We start from the raw sequence: 23,139 nt of genomic DNA on the forward strand, positions 1-23,139 counted from the left end.
ATAACTACTGCCCCCTTACCTAGAAATACAGACCCTTGTCAATCTCCAGGTCACCTGTTTGGAGGGAAATCTGCCCACTGATAACAACCCTCACCAAATCAAAGTTGAGCAAAGAAAAAACAAACAAAAATATCAACAACAAACCAAGATGACTAAGAGCCTGAAGATCAGAGAGTATTTAGGTCAAAATCAGTGGCCTCTGGGGAATACTCAGCCAGGATAATGCTCCAGGTGGGAAGGGGCAGCTCTCCATAGACCCCCACCCTTTCTCCTGTTCTCATCTCTCCCTAAAATTTGCTCTCTGCCGTTACCATGGACTCCTCTTTACAATTCCAGTCTCTCTGATCTGTGTCATCACCCAGCACGGCTAACCCAGACTCTGAAGCACTTTCCTGCATTCGCTACCGTACAAGTGAACGTGAACTCCGCTTTCTCACTCAAGAACTCTACGAAGTTAGTGAAGTGCTGAGCAGATTCCTACTCTCACATCCCTTCTTCTCAGATCCTGGCTGCTTTCTGTGAGTCCTGAGACCTGTAGCCACTGACCTGTTTTGATTTTAGATTTTAGATATTTTAGATAGTTGGTTCCACAAACCAACCATCCCCTAGGGGTCCTTCTGTTCTGGGCTCCCCCCGAACACAGGTCACCCTCAACACGGGTCTCCCCTGGGAAGGCCACCTGCTCGCCCAGGGCCAGACATCTTGGCATTCCCAAGGAATAAATCGCCCTTTCAGGTGTGGCCTGTTTGCTCCTCCATCTAAGCACTTCTCAGATGACTCATCGGGGGCAGCCCTCACACCACCAGTGGAGGAGGGGAAGGCACCTGAGATTTCCCAGGTGCCGCCTGTTTGCCAGGTGCGTGGGGGGTGGAGCGGATGCTTCTCAGGTGTTCTCCTTGGATCCTCACAACTTCCCTGGAGGTGCGGCAGCACCAACCCCACCCTGTCAATAAGGAAATAGGTGAAGGAATGTTCCCAAAGAAAAGCTCCTAATAAGAAGTACTGGCATTGTAACCTACCCCTGCCAAACGAAAAAGCTCTCATGCCTTTTATAACATCAAGTTCAGGTGAGCTCGGACACACAGGATGTTCTCCAGACGTCATTCTAACCAGGATAAAAACAGGGTTATGATGAGGAACAGGTGGCTGCTCCCTCAGGTGAGGGCTGATTTGAAGGACGAATAAGAACCAGCGGGTTAAAAGATAGAGGGAAGGGTATTCCAGACAGGTGGAACAGCATGAGCAAAGCTCTGAGCCTCGGCTGGGAGCTATGAGGCATTTCCTACAACAAAGCAGGTGGCAGGGGAGGAAGGGAAAAGGCATGTAGGTTTCAGGTCTGATGGTGACGTTCATGTGGCAGGATTCAACCAGGGAAGCAGTGAGGATAGGTTTCCATCTTATTTAGAGTCTCTGGGGCCTGAGGTTTTAAGGAAAGCAAGATGAGGCAGGGAGTCAGGTGAGGGAACTAAGAAGGCTGAGAAGGCAGAGAAATCTGCCCAGAGAGGTGGTCTTAGAAGCCCACCCACACGAAGCCACAGAATCACCATACTGTACTGAAATCCACATACACACTTAGGACCATTTTCAGGTTGTAAAAGGATCATCTGATAGGCCAGTGAGAGAGAAAGTCAAAGAAAGGGCGAGTCCCTCTGTGGTTTCTGGTCTTTCTCTGACTGAGGGTCACTCTGGAGCAGAGGGTGATGAGAACTGGATTCAAACCCTACTAGTCTGGTGACTTTGGACAAGTTAATGATCTTTGTTCAGTCTTCTCATCTGTAAACTGAACACTTGGGACAAGGAGACACCTTTTACCTAGCCTAGGCACTTTAGTAAAGGGACAGCTGGTTGAATGGAAGTAAATTCTAGTCCTAATGTTTCCCATATCTGGATCTTTCAGTCTTAGGGAAGTTTAATGAGCACCCTTTCTCTTTGAGCATGAGGATGGGAGAAAATTCTAGAATATTTTTAAGGGCCAGTGTTTCCTAACAATGCCAGGGAATAGCTTTCAGGCCCCTTTGTCTGGCCTCAGGTTACCTCAAATCTAGTCCAGACTTGAAGCTCCCAGTATGATTTACCTCAGCTCCTTCTCAGGACCCTTCCTCCAGCCAGCCTGCCTCCGTTGGCAGCACACACAGGCCTGATTGGTGGCTCCTTTACCAAATGCTCTCCTCTCCCCTCTGCCTACTGGTGGCTGCAGAGCCTCAAGTCTCCAGGGCAGCCTCAGTCCCTCTTCTCACTCCACAGCCACACTCCAATGCCAAGCCATGGCCTCTCAGGGGGCTCTCCAAAGCATCTGCCTCCACTTCCAGCCCTGGTAGATGTAAGTAGCAGCTTCTGTGGGTCTCACTGGCTTTCCTGTTTTCCCCACCCCAGGAAATCTTCACACTGCAGCCAGACAGGTCTTTTCAAGTTTGAGTTCTCAACCAGTCGTATCCCCCCAACTCTGCTTAATACTCTTTGATGGTTTTCCTTTGCTCCAGAATTAAAGGAAAAGATTCTCACATGGTTTATAAGCCACCCCTGTCCCCTATTCTCACACTGACTGCTATCAACTCTAGGCTCTGCGTGCCACAGGACCCTTGAAAATGCTGTTTGCCCTCCGTGGACAACACACAGGGCTCTCTTTTGCCACACTCAATCCTACCCTCAGATCCCATCTCAGATTTCAGGTTCTCACAGCAGTCAGTCAAGGTCAGGTGTTTTTTGTTTTGTTTTTTCCTGGTCTCTCATTTCCCTTTCTTTCCACATACTTAACTTGGTTTGTAATTAAAAGATTATCATTTGATCAGTTAGGGCATGCCCTCTTTATTAGTCTGCAGTGTCTGTGGAAGCTGAGCTGTCTATTTTCACCTATCATTATACCCCCAACATGTAGTGCAATGCTTTGCTCAGAAGAGGCACCTGTGAAAGGAAGGAAGGAAGGAAGGAAGGAAGGAAGGAAGGAAGGAAGGAAGGAAGGAAGGAAGGAAGGAAGGAGGGAGGGAAGGAAAAACTGGGGGAATAAAAGAGAAAGAAAGCAAGCCCAGGGTCACAATGTTAGTGGAATAAATGCTGAACAACTGACTGAAGAAAAATGCAAACCCTGGACTGGAGTTTGCCAATTTCCATGGTGTAAATACTCCCACCGTGGCCCATTCCAAGCTGCCAACATGACAGAATTGAATGTGAAGTTGGACAGCAATGAGCCTGGTGGCTCAGAGTCAACAGGAGCCAAACTGGCTCCAGCATACCACTGGTTTGTGATAATGCCAGGACTAACATTCAGAATGTCCAACATGTTTTGAAATGACACCAACTTTTGACTCAATCCTACTTTTCATTAAAAACCAAAATAAATTATAACTTGCAAAAAATGCTAATATGCTAATGACATGCAAAAAAAGAGATTTACAGCTAATTCTTATAATAACAGCAATGACAAAATAGTTCAGAACAAGAAGATGAAGAAGGAGAGGGAGACACACCACCCAGGAAGGGTGCTGTCCCCCAAAAGGAGGAGAAAAGGACTACTTTGCAGCTGGTCAGCTTTTACTCTTTGCATCAATAAGAGTCACTAATTAAACGAATGTCTGCATGAAATGCTGGTTATCCTCTGACCTAGTATTTCCCTTTTGAGCAATTTATCCTAATAGATCAATAAAAGCAAAACAGATATCTGTAACACTAAAATTAACAGGAAATGAAATCATAAAAATATTAAAAGAAAACATGTTCTTTTTTCTCCCTAATATTCCAGGCGTATGAAAACACTAAATCTAACATAAAACCCAGAAACCACAGAAGAAAAACCCAAGTCATTTTCCGCTATCCAAACCACACATTTCTGCAAAAACAATAACATCATAACAAAATCAGAAGACAAGCAATGAACTAGAAAGCAAGCATTTGCAAGAAATCAAAACACATTCATTTACTTTAAACATAAAGGCTTCTATAAATCAATAAGAAAATAATAATCCTCCTAATATACATATACACAAAGGCAAAGACATGAAGAGACAATTCAAATACAGAGCTCAAAAGCTTGCAAAAAGGTGATGGAGATCTGAGTACAGGAGCTCAGGAGTTAGCTCTCATACTAAGTGCAAATTACAACAATAACAGAATTTAATTTTCACATATCAGACTAGGAATGACCTCATGGTAGTCAGTTCAGTATTAGCAAAAAAAATTCAAAAATTTTTGGTAAGTTGATAACTTATTTTCAACATGGTACAGATTGTTAAACTCCATTAAATGAACACTTTGACTGGAAATGTAAAAGAAAATATGTGTGTGGGGGTATAGGGGAAGGAACGGTAGTAGAGTGAAACAGACAGTATCACCTCATGTACATGTATGTCTTCATGAACTATGTGATCCCAAATATGCATAATCAGAAAAATGAGTGATTACACTATGTATGATCTGTCAAAATGTACATACATTCTACTGTCATGTACAACTAATTAGAATAAAGTAAATTTAAAAATATATAAGTGTATGTATAAAGCATTTAAAAAGTGAAAACAAGTTATTACCTGGGATAATAGAATTGTGGGCTATTTTTAAAAATATTACCAATTATTTTTAGTCTTAATTAAATTTTACTGGTGTCACTTTAAATAACTGTATTTAAAGGATATAAATTACTTTCGAGGATATTTAACAACTTTCAGGATAAAGGTCAGAAATCTTTGAGAATAGAAAAAAAAAAATCAGAACATTGGAGATGAACAAACAACCTACACTTCAAAAACAACAACCAAATTGGACTTGCGAAGGTTAGTTAGCATTCATTATTAGCAAAATTCTAGAGATTATTCAAGAAGTAGTGAGCATTACAGGTCAAACAGAATTCACTCAGAACAATGCAAGATAAACTATGCTAATTATTAAAAACAATATTTTAAACTTTTTAAAATTAAAATCTCAGAAGTATGAGAGTTTGAGTTGCATGTTGGTGTAGAAGAAGGAAGCCAAGTGAGATAGGCCGGATGCTCCTGTGCTCAGATCCCCACCTCCTGCTTTCTGTGTGACTCTGAAGGATTTTGCTCACTCCTTTTTATTTTTCAGAAGGCACTGATGATACCTTTCAAAGAAACAGGAAGATGACATGTGGAGAACTATGAAAGTCGTAAAGAAGTTGAGTGCATGGTTCCTGGGCAGAACTCCTGACCCATTCACGAGTGTTCACTAATGTATGAATCAGCAATAATGTTAAGACTGGCCTTAGGTTATTGTGTTTGTTTTGTTTTGTTTTTGGTACCAGGAATTGAACCCAGAGACACTTTGCCACTGAGCCACATCCCCAGCCCTTTTTTATATTTTATTTAGAGAGTCTCGCTGAGTTGTTTAGGAACTGACTAAGTTGCTGAAGCTGGCTTTGAACTTGAACTCCTGTCTCAGCCTCCCAAGCTGCTGGAATTACAGGTGTGCACCATCCTGGGTTACTGTTTCTCTTTTTTGGGGGGTGGTACCTGGGATTGAACTCAGGGGCACTTGACCACTGAGTCAGATCTCCAGCCCTATGTTGTACTTTATTTAGAGACAAGGTCCCACTGAATTACTCAGCACCTTGCTTTTACTGAGGCTAGCTTTGAACTCTCAATCCTTCTAACAGCCTCCCAAGCCGCTGGGATTACGGGCGTGTGCTGCTGCTGCACCTGGCATATTGTTATTCTTAATTAAAGGAAATAATGCATATTAAAAATGTTTTTAAATGTATAAAGGGCTGCACCAAAGAAAAGTGGTGGTATTATTATTATTATTATTATTATTATTATTATTATTATTATTATTTTGAAGACATTGCAGGTTCTGTCATGGAAATTCTGGTATAGATAACAAATACTAAGGACCAAGTCAAAAAATAAAAACAAAAACGATCCTAAAAGGAGAGAATCAGATACCCAAAACTATTAAGATGAAACATAAGTCCTGCATTGTGCTACACCAGCCTTGGCAAAGAAAGACCTCACCTAATGCAGCTCCTGAAGATGACATGCTGGGCTTGGTGACTATGTTCTTGAAATAATCAGAGTATGTTATATCACTAAAAGTTTCAAAGCATTCATGCATCAGCTGTAGGTTCTGTTAGCAGAGGCCCAGCATCCAGTTGTCACCTCTTTTGTGTAGAACAAACCGGGCCTGCTGCGTTGTGTTCTGGTGCCTTGCTTAAGAGATCAATGCCACGAGGTGCAATCAGCACAGGTGAGTCTGTCATGTATGGAACAGCTGAAGTAAATGGACATTTTTCAGCCAGAAAATACATTCTACAGAGAATCCAACAGTCATTCTAAGGAAAGAGTTACACAAAAAGGCATGAGAGAACCTGAGTCTTATTCACAAAAACAAACAAACAAACAAACAAAAAAACACCAAAACATGCCTTTTCACAAGGAAGAGCATCTATAGATGGGCTTGCCTAAGAACAGAGCACTCCCTTCCCACCAGTGGAAGGGTTCAGACCAAGGATGAACAAGTGCGTATCAGAGACTCAAGGATGAACAAGTTAGTGTCAAACTCAGGGTAGAGAAGCTTATCAGGCCCAAGATCCCTTTTACCTGTAACAACCTGGGTCTCTATCTGGCTTGGTGGTTTCAGGTGTGTAGGCACTGTGACGGCTAATGAGAACGAAGGTGGGAACTGCACCTAGCACCAAGGGAGAGAGTAGGGGAGACTGTAGAAAGCACCTGCTGAAAGATCCATGCTCAAGAATAGAGGCATTGCCTACAGCTGATCTGCAAGTGGAAGATCATGATAGGGAGAAGGAAAAGAAGACAAATGGCAACTTCTGACCCTGAACTTTTATCCACTGACAGAAGATGAAACCTTCCTCTACGTCTGCTTCTACTTGGGCATGCACGCACACAGCGATAGGCACCTGACCTCTAGAGCTAGGCACTCATCACAGTATCCATTCCACATTTGCACATCTGATACTGTATCCAGTGTACACCGCCAGCAGAGAAAAAAGTCCACCTTAGTGCCAAAAGGCACTTGAAAAGCTCTTTAAAGCATTTGTTATAGATCACTGCAGAAGGACAGTCCTTTATTTAGATCGTATTTGTCCGTGAAAATCAATATGTCCTTTCTGGTCTTACTGTATGAGAAAACATGCATCTAATTATTGTTCCCAGGCCTTTACCCCTCAATGTCGCTCTGGTGGTGCACGGAATTGCAACATGTCATCAAGCACTCCCCCAAAAGCATGCCACATACATTAGTGCTACCTGCAACCCTCTTGAGTGCCAATAAAGAAAAAATAGAGAAAAAAAAAAAAGTCCAGCTTTCTAATATGCTTCCAAAGTCTGTTTTCAAGAAAGATTTGTTCTCTCTTCCCATGATGCCTGATAGAGTGTTGTTGAGTAGCTATTTCCCAGGGCCCCACAGCTGGGGGAAGGATATTGGTTCCTACCTCCTAACTTTGAAGTTCACCTCTTTTCTGACCCCAGCACAAAGCACTCTTCACACACACTTCTTTCATCCATTCTTCTTCCTCTGCTGCAGAAAAAACCTTCAAATATTTCAAAATGTTGCCAAATCCTTATTCTGACAGGCACATAGGATGACTTAAACAGTCATTGTTCTGAATTTTTCTGTGCTGTTAAGCAAAAGAAGAAAAGAAATATCGCCCTCCACGAATGAGAATAAGTCACAAAAACATCTTTGGAAAGGACAGACTTGGTGAGGTGGGGAATGAGAGGATCCAGGTGAACAAACCTGTAAGGATCTTTGCAGAGCAGTTGGGACAACTAACCCAGACAGTTCCCACAGGACAGTGCATTTCTGGCTAGGTTAGTGTAAGACTGAAACAAAGGTTATGATGATGTAAGAGTTTCGTCTTACACATCCATGAGCTACAACTGCTTACTAACACACATTTGCCAGGAGGCACACCGCACACTTGACTATCATAAACTGTCAAATTCCATTCTCACATTTAGATTAAGCAACTAAAACTGCCCAGAACTGCCCAGAGGGTGAGAGCAGAAAAAGTCTACATTTACTACTGCAATTAAGGGGTAAAAAACACAAACTGCTTCACAAATTGCTTGACAGGTTGGTGTATGATGTCTCTTTTACATGAAGAAAACTGAAAAAATTACAGACGTCTAGGGTAACGATTGTCTAACACTGCCCACTCTCCATTTTGAGGCCCACACACCCCTCTCACAAACACTCTTACTGCATGCAATACCTCTGCAAGGGGAACCACTCAGACTCAGAGGGCAAAGTGAGCCTGCCAGGTCTCAATGCCTCAAAACAATGTAACTGTGGTGCAAAAACAGTGGTGGCCCCAGAATATTCCCAGCATCCTTCCTATACTCTAGTGATGTTGACCTAAGTCCTGAGAAAACACTTGAGAGACCACTAGTGTGGCAAAGTCTAAAATCCAAGATCTTTGGAGAGAGCTAAACTGTGATGGGGACAGCAGGGTAGAAGGGGGAAATTTTTTCAAAAGCTCTTGGCTTCTTTGGCTGTATCTTCAGATCTTTAGTCGCCTTTAGACTCTGTCCAAACCAAGTGTGGGATGGCTGAGGTCTTGTAGAAAGGAGAACATCTGAGAATAGGACACTATTTTCATGGATAGATGTTTCTTTGTGGGAGACAGGGACAACTAGCCTGTGAAAAGAAGAGCCAGGATCCTGGCTCCAACGAGCGACCTTGAAGGAGCAAGTCTTCCTGGCCGCCTGGTGACAGGTCAGCAGCCTCACCCTGGGGGTGGACAACGTTTGACACCTAGCAAGGGGCACTTGAGGGGTTTGGAGGGAGGGGATCTTTTTCCATAGGAGCATTGGGACAGGGGTTTAGGTGTAAATTAGTAAAGGCTGAGGTGCCCTCTTGGAGGCGGGACGGAGCACTACCGCAGAGGGGGCAAAAAGCCCTTGCCTTGCACCCAATAAATATCTCCTTTGGTGGATCTCAAAGAATTAAGTCAATTCGAATCCATGGACACATAGACCAGCACCACTTCGAGAACTTCAGGTCTGCCTCTGGCTTTGGCTTGAACCTTGATCTGCAGGGAGAGGGATAGAGGATAGGCTGGAGGCGACCCAGGGGGAGAAGAGCTCCTGAGAAGGACGTGGGGACAGGGCGGTCGCGGCCCTTACCTTGCTGACCACATTCTGAACGAGGCCGGTGCGGATGCCATAGTCCCACTCGTGGCAATCGCAGTTGGAGACGTTATCCCCCTTGTCCGGAGGGGACGGGAGAGGTGGCGTGTCGCCCCCGTCCGTGCCGCTGTTGCTTCGGTTGCCCGCGGCCCCCCAGGCGGCCGTGGAGAAGGGGGTGGTCGGGGGAGTAGTCCAATTGCCCATGTCGCCCCACCGGCCGGTGACTGTGGCCCCCGCCAGCTCGGCGCCTTTGCCGGCCCCGCGGCACCAGAAGTTGGGCTGGTCCAGGAGGAAGGAGTCCGAGAACTGGCTGAAGCCGATGAACAGTGCTGGAATCCAGGTGAGCAGCACGAGGGTCTTCTGGTAGCCCCCGCCCAGACCCCCGAGGAAGGGCAGCACCGACCCATCGTAGTCCAGCAACAGGAGGCTCGGGGCAGCGGTCGCCGAGCAGCAGCTAGAGTGCGGGCCGCTGCCACCGGGATGCAGCGGGGGCAGCGGCTGGATCTCCGCTCCGCCGCCTGGGCCCGCGCGTCCCCCGAGGGGCGCAGAGGCCGCCGCGTCCCCGGGCGGCAGGGAGCCGTTCTCCTCCGCTGGAGGCGGCTGCCGCCCGGACCCGCCGCCCGCCGCCTCACGCCGCCGGTCTATCGCCATGGCCCGGGCCCGCGGCGCCCGCAGAGGCGCATAGAGCGCGGCGGAGCTCCGCGGGCGCCCCGGGCAGAGCGCGCCGGGCCGGGCGCCCGCAGCCGCCGCCGCCGAGCAGGGCCCGCGGCTCTAGAGAGGGCGCTCCGCGGCCCCGGGTGCGTCAGGTCGCCCCCATGTCACCCGCCGGACCCCGCGCCCCGGGCGCTGCGGCCCCGCTTGGGCGCCTGGCAGAGGCAGGCGGAGGCCGGCCGGGCCCTCAGCCGCCGCCGCTCATCGGTTCAGCGCCGCGGCCGAGCCCGCCGCTCTCTGCTGCTACAAGCCGGCCGCGGGAGGAGGAGGAGCCGGTGCCGCGCCCGACCCGCGCCCTTGTCGGCGGCTTGGGGCCCTGCGGGAGGCGTTGCGGGAGGCAGCCGCTGTTCCCGGGCACCGGGATGTATTTATCAGACTTCGGGCGCCTCCCGGAAGCCGCGAGCTCCGGACCCAGCCTGCGGAGCCGGCCGCGCTCTCCGGCTCCCGGAGCCGGCCTCCCTCCTCCTCCTCCCCGGCGCCCCGGCCCGCCCCCTCTCCCCCCGCCGAGGTGGAGGTAACCGCGGCACCTGCTGCGCCCGGCTCCTGCGCGCGAGCGCCCCCTCCAGTCCGAACGCGCCGTAGTAGCCGCCGGGGATCCACGGGAGGGGGGTGGGGGAAACCGGACACCCCTCGCCCGCCGGGCAACAGGATCCCCAGTAGGTGGCCCCTCCGCTCCGGGAGGAGTAAGGGGAGGAGGAGGGGTGCAGGTTAGGGGACGCGGGCCAGCCAGGGGTCGCGGCCGAATGGGTGCGGGTGGAGAGCGAGAAGACAGAAGGCTTTTAGAGGCTCGGCTGTGCTGCCGCGCGGGTCCCCCACCCAGCCCGCGCGCGCGGAATCTCGGTGACCTCTGTTTGCTCCAGAGGTGCCCAGCTGCCCAGTCGCCGGTACCCCACTCCGGGGCCCGAGTCTGAGGGTCGCCGGCCTTCAAAACCACCCTCTGCGTGTTTTCCAGCCTCAGATATTTTATGTCCACGGAGCAGGGACAAGGAGGAGCATTTGCCAATTCCAGGTTGCCAGCACCCCGCAACGTCCGGTCACCCGCTACGGACCGCAGCACCTAGTCCCAAACCGCCATTTCTCCCTCTACCCCAAAACGAATGCTATATAAGTACAATGCTAGAAGGACATATCGCTAACACAAGTTATATATACACATTTTAAACGTGAATGGCGATGGCATTCCCCACCCCCTCCCCAGGATCTTGAATTCACATTTCAAATGCCCTGTGCACAGGCGCACACGTCTATACTCTCGCAGGAGACTAACCTCTCCCTCCTCTCCCCTGCTCCAGCGCCAGCCTTGCCCAGCCAGCACTATATAAATAACACCAGCCTTGCGGCAAACGTCTGTATTAGCATATTTCTTCCTGCACCCAGGGCCCAACACCAATGAGAATTACGCGGCACCTTTCACCCTAGCTTCCCCGCAGGCTGGAGACATTTCACATTCTGAGAAGTTTATTAATGGAAGTCTTAAATTGAGCAATCTATTTCTAGTCTTATTTGGGACAAATAAATAAAAGTGAAAGAAATGCTTTTGCTTTCCAAAATGACACACTGTAAACTACATATACTGTGTTCTTTTGTATTTTCATTACTCACTTAGCTACGTGCTGTATAATTTAGCTACATGCTGTATAATTTTTAGCCCGCAGTTCAATGTTACAGGCAACGTGTGTTTACTGCATGAAATTCTTACACATGGAAGAACTGTTTTTGAAGTTTGCCAGGAGGCCAGGCCTAGGGGGACCCCGGTTTTTGAACTTTCCTGAGTGGCTGGAAAGGGGAGATTAGATGACAATAGGCGGAAGGGACCTAAAGAGTTGCAGAAGACTCCAGATCTCTGAAAAATGGGTCTCAAAATCTGCACATGTTTAAAGAATTTTAGCGAGTGATAGTGCGCAGTGTATATGTGACGATGATTTTTTCCAACTCTTATTATTTATTAGCTTAACTTCCCCATTTAAAGAGCTAATTCATGCAAAGTGCTGACCCCCATGCCTGCAACAGAGTAAGTGTTCAATGAATGTTAGCAATTTATTACTATCTATAACTGTTACATAGAATCTGAATTTCTCTTTCTGAATTTATATGTAACATTATTTGTATTTTTATTTATTTCCCTTTCAGTGCTGACTTTTCCAAAAGAGATCTACTCTGTTTGACTCCACCTCTTTTCCCCATCTTCACTAGGACTCATTTATTTTCTGATAATTTATCAAAAAACAAACCATTGAGGGTTTTTTAGAAATTTGTTTTTGGTGCACATGAATTATAGTGTTAGTTTTACTGTGGCATATTCTTCATACACACGTAGAACATACTTGTTCAATTTCACAGCCATTGACTTAATAATGGTCATTCTAATTAGGATAATAACAATCATAGGCAAATTTTCAATGTTGGCTTTTTAAATTCTCACATTCCAGGGCCTTCAAGAGGAATTGGTAGGGCTGAGGATATAGCTCAGTTGGTAGAGTGCTTGCCTTGTAAGCACAAAGCATTCAATCCCCAGTACCTCAAAAAAATAAATAAATAAATAAAATAAATAAAATAAATAAATAAATAAATAAATAAATAAATAAAAGAGGAATTGGTGAGGGTTAGATTCTCTGATCATAGAGTTGGCTCACAGCAGAACCAAGCAACTGATTTCTTTCTTTCTTCCTTTTTTTTGGCACCAGGATTGAACCCAGGGGTGCTCAACCACTGAGCCACATCCCCAGCCTTTATTATTTTTAATTTTGAGACAGGGTCTTTCTGAGTTGCTTAGGCCTCTCTAAATTGCTGAGACTGGCTTTGAAGTTGCTATCCTCCTGCCTCAGCGTCCAGAGTCGCTGGGATTATAGGTGTGTGCCACCATGCCCCTGGCAAACAACTGGTTTTGAATTCAGCTCTTCTGACTTGACATTCCAGGGTCTCTCCATTTCAATATGCAGAGGCAGATTACAAAACCACAGGAAAGTGTTTTAAAAGATAAAAAAAAAAAAGAAGGGCAATAATTTCATTGTATATATGTATATCGAAGCAACCTTGTACACCTTAAGTATACACAATACAAATAAACAACTTTGCAAAAGGCAAAAAATAAAATATTATGCTTGCCCTTGGGGGGAAAAATAAGATATTTGTTAATGGCATTTTTAGGTGGGAGAAGCCCTGGCCCCAAAGAAGAAACTTCATTTTGAAATTTGTTTCTAAAAGGTGATAAAAATCCTCTAATGGTTCATTCCTAGAATTTGGAAACATACTGGAAAATAGAAACATCTAAAATCAAAGTTGAAAGGAATCAACATACAATGTTTGGAATCAGCAGTGTAGCCCTGACCCAGGCATTGTAATTAAGCTGCTTATTAGATTAGAGGTTTCCCTAAGTTCCTCTTGGATCCACATTTTCCCCAAATCTAGTCAAGAAGATTAAAATGTAACTCTTTTAAAATAAACTGGACTTCTGTTTATTAAAACCACAAGTGACCTCATAATGGAACCTAGAACAAAAGGAGTAAACAGGAAGAATTTGACACTGCAGCAGCTTGTCCAGGTACACTGGCTAGTTTAGGAAAGTCTATCAGATACATACTATCAAATTACCCTTTTGTAATTTTCTGCCTGGTGGTTACCATTTTTCTTGTTTACTGATTGACTTACTACCTCCCACTTCGGGAATATAAGTGCCTTTCAGGATAGGTACCTATTCACAGCTGTATACCTGGTAGCTAAAACAGTACTTGGCACATGCACTACCCTCGATATATCTTTGTTGAATAAATGAGTATGCCCAGTTATTACCGCTTGATGATACTATCTATTAAGATCATACAACTCTCTTTACTTTGATTCTTAAGTCACTAAGCAAGCTTTTCATATTTGTTCAAATTCTCAAGCATAATATTCAAATCAGCCAACAAGAGAATTTGAATGAATTTGAAAATCGTATTTCTTATTGTAACCTGTTGTGATCAGTGATTATTGGATTAACTCCCAATATGAAGGTCTGGTGGGCAGTTATTGGCTTACAGATGATGGCTTATAGGCCAAATGCAGCTCACAAATCATAAGTAATACTTCCAGAATAACAATTGCCTGCCTTTCAAAACTGAGAAAGTGAACATTTTTAAAAAATGTGTTTGGGGTTTCTTTTGTTGTCATAGGGGGTTTGAGGAGGTCTCTCCAGATGCACAAGAGACTTCTCTCAGAACTTCCAGTCTCTTGACCACAAGGAAAGGAAAAAAAAAAAAAAAAAAAAAAAAAAAAAAAAAAAAAAAAAAAGAATTAAAGCCAATTCAGGTTTTAGTAAAGAGAGGAGCTTTCTTAGAAAGCAAAAGGTAAAGATACACACTCTTCAGAGAAGAGTGAGAGTGATCTTGAAGGCCAGATGCACCACCAGGCTTAAATTTGGGTTTTTATATTTGGGCACACAATTACGTGAAGTATGTATCCAAAGAGACAGGACTTTCCTGGGGTTTGGGAAATCAGGAACAAGGTCATGTTTCCCTTTTACAGGGTATGGTATGGTTCTTAAGTTTCAGCTTCCCTCAACGTCTCTGTCAGTCAGGTGAATGAGCCAGAAAGTCAGTCCACTCAAAGGTTAGCCTGTAGCTTCATGAGATTATTAGTCTCCTTCTGTTGAGATCTTGTTTCTGCCTTTCTACATACCAGAAAATCTAAAGGGAACTGGAAAGTTACGAACTAATTTATGGGTCATTTAGTGAGCACATACATTTTGGTCTCTTCCTGTCCCTTACTCTCCTTTGTCTGGCTTACCGGTCATTCATAAGTCACCTATTCAATATTCCAGCAGCAACATTTCTCCATTAGAGATTCTTCTCTTTTTTCCTCTGAAGCCCTGGCACTTCTAATGCCCCACATTCATAGGCCATACTTCAATGGAAAGCAGTCACATCCCCAGCCATGCCATTTGGCCCCCAAAAGCCTCTGAGTTTGTGACCCTGAATTTAAGTTAGCATCCTGCATACACTGATCTGCATAAGAGGCTGAGTCATTCTCTCTTACTTTGAAAGCCTGTTAAGTAACCTACCAATTTATAATTTCCTAAAAATTAAGAAAATAAAGAAAAGAGCTGAAAGATACAACCTAATCACAAAACGCTTGAACAATTTGATTTCCTTGAAGATTATGGGAGAATAAAAAGAGGTTTTGGCTTATCTCTGAAATTGATGGAAACTTAATTTTATTTCCTCCAGAAGAGGAAGAGTTAATTACAAGGATTTGGTGTTAGGGTTAATTAACTTCAAACCTACACTACCAGTCATACTAAACAAATGTCACATTGGTTTTACTTGTATATTCATATTCTTTACATTTGAATTACAGATGGATAGATCACATAATGAATATTATGTGTCTTTGTTCTTATAGCAGCTTGCTTTCTTCCTTTCAAATAGTTATTTGAAAAGTGGGTGACCTTGATTTTTGGAGGGTGGCAGAAAGCAATATGAAATGATTCCCAACCCTACTTGTGTATATAATTCTTAAACATTATTTATATCACCCTTTGACTTTTGGAATGTCAACTCTGACTCTTTAACAAGGAATTTGACATTTACAAAACCTGTCATAAATGAAAATGAAAAGGCTACTTTTGATCAGTGGCAGAAGTAATAAAAATGTCACATAAAGTATCCTACAGAAAGTTACAGGTAATATTTCAAGAAAAACTACCTACTCATCTAGTACCAGCCGGATCCATTCTTCCTGATCAGAAGGCCATGCAAAAATAAATAAGACCTTCCTGCAGAATGCTACTCCGTTGCAAAGTAATTGTTAGAGCCCAGTTACTTTCAAAAGCTTGGTCACATTTAATTTGAACTCCTATTGAGATAAAAGGCAGTTGATCTAACAAAGTGATCTAGAATTTGATGTTGGCTTTTCTTTGCTAAAAATCAGACAACTATTTCAGTCGGCTTTCCTCTGCTGTGACCAAAAGATCTGACAAAAACAATTAGAGGAGGAAAGGTTTATTTTGGCTCATGGTTTCAGAGTTCAATTCATGGTTGGGCGACACCATAGCTCTAGGCTTGAGGTAAGGTAGAACATCATGACAGAAAGACTTGGCAGAGGAAATCTGCTCAGGACATCACACCAGGAAGCAGAGAGAGAACCCCAATGCGCCCCATGACCTACTTCCTCCATCTACATCCTACCTCCTACAGTTACCACCTAGTTAATCCATATCAATGATTAATCCACTGATTAGGTCACACCCCTCACAATCTAATCATTTCTCCTCTGAAAATTCTTGCATAAGCTTTTGGGGGATACCTCACAGCTAAACCATTGTTATGGTTAATAGTCTTTGCTTTTCTTCACTTAAGAACATCCTGCGAGATACAACATGCAAATACCAGGACTTATAGATGATCATCATGTGTTTCCTCCAAGCAAGGACACAGCACATTCTGATTCCTATAAAAGACCTCATGTTGACTATATATGCATATTATTTTCAGTCTAAAGTTCGAGCCATCTCAGAGGGCTTTGAATTAATCAAGCCTTTAGCAAAAACTATATAAATATATGGACAAAGTCACTAAGACATTTTTCCTTAGTTAACTGGATTTTTAAAAAGTGAAACTTAATTTTTGAACTTTGAGAAAAACACTTTTTCTCTTTAAAAGGTGATTTAACACTGTGGTGGTAATGATCTTCCAAATCTTGGTGTCTGATACCAATTAAAAAGAACCAGAGACCCTTGGAGGATTGGCTGAGCTAGGACTGGAGTAGGAAATACACAACATGACGATGGGGCATCGTGTAGTGTCAGAAAGTAAGGAAGTTCTGAATGCCTGCCATTACCACTGCATTTACCACTCAGAGTGAGGTGAAGGGACACAGGAGCCAACTGAAAGAGCTGTCCAAAAAAGGGTTGTCCAAAGCTGGGACAACTTGAGAAATAAAGTTCTTTTGGAGGCTAACCCCAAATATAAAATCCATACTGACCAAAAATAAATGACTGAAAAATAAATAAGTGACAAGACAAATCTTCCACTCATCAACATTCCAAATAACTCAGGCAGATATTCTGTCCCCAAGGAGGTGGAGCATAACTCCCTGCTTTATAGCATACTGCATGTACTTTCTTCCAAAGAGTACAGTATGAGAAGGAAGAAGAAGGAGGAGGAGGAGGAAGGGGAGGAGGAGGAGGAGGAGGAGGAGGAGGAGGAGGAGGAGAAATAAACACAGCCTGATAAACACTACCTTGGGCAGGTGATCAAGGTCAATAACAATAGTGATGTCATGTTAATAGTATGTACATACACCTGATGTGACACAATGAACATGGCATTCTGTGATCTTTCTCCCCCAAACCCCAGTCTGTCCATGAGGAAAACACCTGGCAAATCCAAACTGAGGAAGCTTCTATGAAATTCCTGAGCAGTGCTCAAAACTATCTGGGCCATCAAAACTGAGAAGCTGTCACAGCCATGAGGACCCTAATGAGAGCAGATGACTAAATGCAGTGAAGGATCATGGAGCAGAAAAAGGACATTAGGTAAAAACTACAGAAATCTGAGTAAAGGAGGGCCCTCAATTAAAAATGTATCAAAATTGGTTCATTAATCGTAACAAATTTGCCAGACTAATGTGAGGTGTTAATAATAAGAAAAACTGGGTGTGAGGTATGTGGGAACTCTGCAATATTTTCTTTAAGTTCAAAATTAAACTAATTTAACACTCTTTCAAGCACTAATATTTCATTTTAAGCTCTGAGCAAGTAATTTCACTTTGTATACATTCCATCTCAGTGGTGACATTTTTAATCAAGTAAAAATTTAATGATTGGGAAAACAATGTTGATGGAGGAGCAACTAAATATGAAAAATTGAAAAATAAATTTTAATAAAAACAATATAGTAACAGATGAAGAAAAAGATACTTCAAAATATTAAATATACCAATGACAGCAAAACAATTAGCTATGGTCCAGGCTCAGCAGGATAGGGAGCTTCGAGCCCCACCTAACCTACATGACAACTGTTACTTTATGTCCTCTCCTGTTTGGGTTTAAATTTTCATATTCCATCATAGTTTCATCGTCAATTTAGAAATGCATTGAAATCGAATTTTCCTTTAGCTTCTTAGAGCTTTTTCTCCTGTCTTGTTAACCTCCTCCATGACTCCATTTCTTTAAAGTTAACATAGGGTCTTTGGGGAGGTTTTAAAACACACAGGTATGGAATATCCTGCCGCTTTTAGGTAGCGAAACAGAGTAGGCTATAGCCTCCAGGTCAATGGCCTTCAACAGAGTCTTTTTATCAGTCAGAAAATGCTGGAAACATAAATCTAAGGACATTCAAGTAAAACTCCATTTTCTAGTATATGTCCCTTAAGAACAGACCACCTGATTTATATTTCTCTGTAGCTCCACTGCCTGTCACAGGGCCTGACACTCAATGAATATTTGCTGAATGAATAAAAGAAGGAAGAACAGAATGATATATGGGATTTTCTGAGGGGGAGAAGAGGGAAATTCAAACCATGTTGGAGGAACAGCAGGGATGAAGATGCAAAACGGGTATTGAGCGGCTCGTGTTTGGGCAAGTACAGGGGTCCTTGGGCTAGGTGATGTGTGGCATTTTCACAGTGTGATCTCCTTGCAGTATTGTTTTATAATTTAGACACAAAATGTCTCTCTAAGGCATTTGTTAAAGGTTTGGTTCCCATCCTGTAGCACCATTGGGAAGTGATGGAACCTTTAAGAGGTGGAACCTAGTGGAAAGAAGTTAGGTCCTTTGGGGCGTGCCCTTGAAGAGGTTATTCAAACCCCAGCCCCTTCCTGTCTTTCTCTCTGCTTCCTGGCCACCGTGAGGTGAGCAGCCTCCTCTCCTGTGTGTTCTCTGCCATGATGTGCTGCTTCATCGCAGGTCTGAAGGTAACAGGGTCAAGAGACCATGGTCTGAAACCTCTGAAACTATGAGCCAAAATAAATCTTTCCTCCTTATAAGTTGATTACCCCTATGAGGAGCGCAAGTTTTAAAAGGACATTCAGAAAACTCTAGGGAAACACCACACTTAGGAAAAAAGAACAGCCAACTTTGTTGTGGTATAATACATACACACATTTAAATATACAGCTTGATGATGACCTTTGAAACCATCACCCAGTCAAGAACAAAACATTTCACTAACATCCGAAATGCTCTGTTTTGCTCTTTGCAGACCATCTTCCAATCCCCTATGCTAACCCAGACAACTACTGGTCTGCTTCCCTCACTACAGACTGGTTTTTCTTATTCTAGAAGTTGCACTAAGCAGAACTAGGTAGCACATGCTCTCCTCTGTCTGGCTTCTTTCACTCAGCATAGAGCTTGTAAGATTTATCCACCTCGTTTCTGCATCCGTGTTTTATCCCTTTGTGTTGCTGAATAGCGTTCCAGTGTATGAACGTGCCACAAGTTGTGATTCATTCTGCTGTTAATGGACGTTCTGATTATTTCCAGGTTGGGGCCAATATGAACAAAGCTACTATCAACCTTTCATATAGAGTTCTTTGTAGAGAAATATAATTTCATTCCTCTTGGGTAAATTATCAAGGAGGAGTTTGGGGGTTTAGATTGAATGGCTGCCACCATCTTAATGGCCCTTGAGTAACCCTGTTTGGTTTTCTCCACACAGTTTCCCAGCATACAATAAATAAACAAAACCAAGGGCTGCGGGTTCAGCTCAGTGGTAAAGCACTTTCTTAGCATTTGCAAGGTCCTGGGTTTGATCCCCAGCACCACAAACAAAACAAAACAAAAACAAAACAAAACAAAACAATAAAACAAAACAAAACATTATAGTGTATGAGGACTTTTACCACCAGATCCTAACACCAGGAATGTGCCTCACATCTGTGACATCAGCTTGACTCAGATGAAATCTTACTCTGACTACTTTATACACCCCCTTCTTCTGACCCAAATCACAGGGATTCACTAATCTTGTTGCCCCTCAGGACCATGCTTCCGTCAGTAAGTCCCCAGTACATTGCACACTGTACAATCATGGATCCGTGTGCTCTTTTCTTTGACCTCCTAACAACTTGGAGCCATTTCTCATATTCTGGGACTGGATTTTTCCAGAACAAGTAGGTTTGGTGGATTGTGTGGTAAGTATATTGCACTTTTTTGAAAATGACACCTTGTGAGTCCTCAGTCTAAAAAATTGTCCTTGGGCTGCAGATAGAAAAAGAACCTGGGATTGGATAAAGCCTTGTCTGAGCTGCACAGAAAAGCTTACATTCTTATAAAATTAGAATAATGCCCACATTCTATGAGGACAGAAGTGACAAGGGCAAGATGGCACAGTATGCTGGTTATTGAGTCTGAAGCAAAAGTGAATACTCTACTTATCAGTGTCTTAATAGGAACTTACTTTGCATAGCTTATTAAAATTCTCATACTTTCTTAACTAGCAAGAAATCTGAAGGAAATTTTCTACACTATGAGAGTTTTGGTATTACGTTTTTACAGAAACACAATAGGAAACATAAGATAATCTGGCTTATGTAAAAAAGAGATTCAGTAACCAAAAAGATCAAGATTTTCATGCTTCAGACATGGCTGAATTCCGACCATGTCACCTTCTCTTCCAGTTTGTACAGGGTGTTTTCCCTGCTCACTGCTAGCAGCTCCTGCAGAAAGAGATTGCTGCTTCTCTAAAAGCTCCAACCAGATCGCAGTTTTTAATCTGGTTGGCTCTAATTGTCACTGATGGGTCAGAGCTAGTTGTAAACCCATTATCACTAAGTCTCCCAGACTCTAATGCTCTGATTGGCCAGCCCTGGGTCACATGGCACGAAGGTGGCCTTAGTCTAATTTGAACCATGATGATTGAAAGTGGAGTAGCAAAATTTGCCTTAGAGAAATCAAAGTGCAGCTACCAGGTGGAAGAACAATGTCCATTTTAGTTGTTCTTATTAGAAACGATGTGTGAATTCTAGATTGTGAGATAGGTGTCGTTCATCTGAGGCCCCTAATCTAAAACAAAAAACAGATGAGACTTCAGCTAGAAACTGTCAGAAATGAATCCTCTACTTTTCATTTTAACTCAGCAAATAAATTAGAAGGAATTGCTACCCTCAAAAATACCAATGACTCCTAGTTGCTTTGACTCCATCTCTCACTTAGCCCAGTGTGAGAGAGTTATTAATGCAGCTCAACATTATGTAATTGGGATGCAGAAGCTTTAAAATCCTCCTGGCTGAAGTAGAGGATGAGGTCAGTGCTTTGCCCAGATTCCCATGAGGAACTTGTAAATATTTTTGTTTGGTCGTTTGGGGATTGGGGGAAGGAGGCCAGTTTCAAGGGGTCTTTTCATCCCTCAGCTCTCAATTTAAGACTTTTTTTTTTTTTTTTTTTTGCCGTGCTGGGGATTGAACTCAGGGCCTTAGTGCTTGTGGGGCGAGCACGCTACCAACTGAGCTATCTCCCCAGCCCAATTTAAGACTTTTGTTCAAAGCATTGCTCTTGGATTATTGGAACTGATTTTCCAGGAGTCAGAAGTGCCTAAGAGTTTAGTTCTCCCTTATCTTGGAACAGGTGAGTGTGGTACAACCCCCAACTCCATTGCCTGATTTCTTGTCCACAAAATCCCTTTTCAGGGTCTGCTTCTAAGGATCCAAGTTTAAACCCACAGGGATGAAAGTTGCAAGTCCAAAGGAACTCTGAGCAGATCTAAGGGGGAAAGGACAGCATCTACAGTCAGACCTCCTGGATTTTTGCCCATACTTACAACCTTCTGGCTGTGTGACCTTGAATAAGGCATGTGACTTCTGCAAACCTTACTTTCCTCATCTTTAAAATGGGAAAAATCACCACACTCTCCTTACCACCCATCACACAGATTTGGGTGAAGGACAAATGAGACAATGTAAACAAAGATGACTTGCAAATGTAGCAAGTTACACGTTACTATTCCTTATTCAGATTGCTTGGGACTGGAAGCATTTTGGATTTTGGTATTTTTAAAATTCGGAATATTTGCATATATGTAATGGGATATTTTGGGGGATGGAACCCAAAACAAAACATGACATTCATTTATGTGTCATATACACACTTATACACATAGTCTAAAGGCAATTTTATGCAAAATTTAGTGCACAAAGCAGAGTTTAATGGTGTAGATTCTTCTACTTGTGATGTCATGTTGGTGCTTAAAATATTTTGGATTTTGACACATTTTGGACTTTGAATTTTCAGATTGGAGATGTTCAACCCATATACAAATAGTCAGTGTTATTGAGGCTCTATCAGAAGTGGTCATTTTGACCCCAACCATTCCAACTACGTATATTGAAGCTTATCTGATTCTTTATCGCCAAAGACGTGGGGTCAGATTCTAATATCAATCAAACAGAGAGAAGAGGTTGGAATCCCCAGAGGACCTTTCATTCCATTAGCTCTGCTAAATAATTCTACAGTACTGTCAGATAGACACAGAGCTTGAGTTTGCTGCCTGTGGTCAGACTTCCTGGTAGCAGATGTTTGCTGGCTCTGACCTCTGAATCCCTTGCAGCAGGAGAGCTGGCCTTCCATATTGTCCACTAGGCTAAAAGGCAAATGGCATCAAGGGTGGAGGATTGCCACACCCTGGGTAAAGCTGGGTGTCTTGTCCCACGTGGAGCACCTCCCATTCCCTGTCCCTGTTCTCATCCACTAGGAAGATAGAGGTGAGAGTGGCTCCACCTCACCCTACTTGTTCCATTTTATTGCAAACACATCATGTCACTCTATATCTGCGACACAACGAGAAACATGACCCATTCCCAATGATATTGATATTGTGCACTTCTCCCATATTTTAATTAAATTCATTTTAACTGATACATAAAAACACAAGAATATTACATATTTATGAGGTGATATTTCAAAATATGTATATGTTGTGTAATGTTTAAATCAGGTTAAACAAAGGTACCTCCTCAAACTTGTATCAATTCTTTATGGTGAAAACATTTAAAATTCTTTCTTCTTGCTTTCTGAAATACCTGAAATATATAATATATGCTCTTTTCAGACTATAACTTAAGATCCATTGACCAAACTTTCCCAATCAAAATTGTTCCCTTTTTTTTTTTTTTTTTTTTTAAATAGAACTCTGGGATGCTTTACCACTGAGCTACATTCCCAGGCCTTTTTTATTTTGAAACACAGTCTCACTAAGTTGCAGAAGCTGACCTCGAACTTATGATCTTCCTGTGTCAGTCTTCCAAGTAGCTGGGATTACTGGTGTATGCCACTGTGCCTGGCACTAATAATCTTAATAATCCACTTAGTTACCATTTCTTGACTACCTGATCACCTTTCCAGAGAGACTGCCTCAT

The 23,139-nt window shown here is 43.3% G+C and overlaps 1 protein-coding gene and 1 long non-coding RNA gene across 9 annotated transcripts in view; one reads left to right on the forward strand and one right to left on the reverse strand.

The window, feature by feature from the left end:
* Positions 1-9,884, reverse strand: part of SLC22A23 (solute carrier family 22 member 23) — a 181,989-nt gene extending 172,105 nt beyond the window's left edge. For 4 of the 5 annotated variants that reach the window (XM_079146377.1, XM_079146381.1, XM_079146380.1 and 1 more), the window contains exon 1: positions 9,096-9,884. In XM_079146377.1, coding sequence (XP_079002503.1) covers positions 9,096-9,749 — 654 coding nt within the window. In that variant the 5' untranslated portion in view covers positions 9,750-9,884. The remainder of the gene's footprint in view (positions 1-9,095) is intronic. The other variant, XM_079146378.1, reaches the window with a different exon arrangement.
* Positions 9,300-23,139, forward strand: part of LOC306665117 — a 41,346-nt gene continuing 27,506 nt past the window's right edge. For all 4 annotated transcript variants that reach the window (XR_013764918.1, XR_013764919.1, XR_013764920.1 and 1 more), the window contains exon 1: positions 9,300-9,438. This is a non-coding gene — a long non-coding RNA (uncharacterized lncRNA). The remainder of the gene's footprint in view (positions 9,439-23,139) is intronic.

This window comes from Sciurus vulgaris (genome assembly GCF_902686455.1).
Source record: "Sciurus vulgaris genome assembly, chromosome: 7".
Taxonomy (NCBI): Eukaryota; Metazoa; Chordata; class Mammalia; order Rodentia; family Sciuridae; genus Sciurus; species Sciurus vulgaris.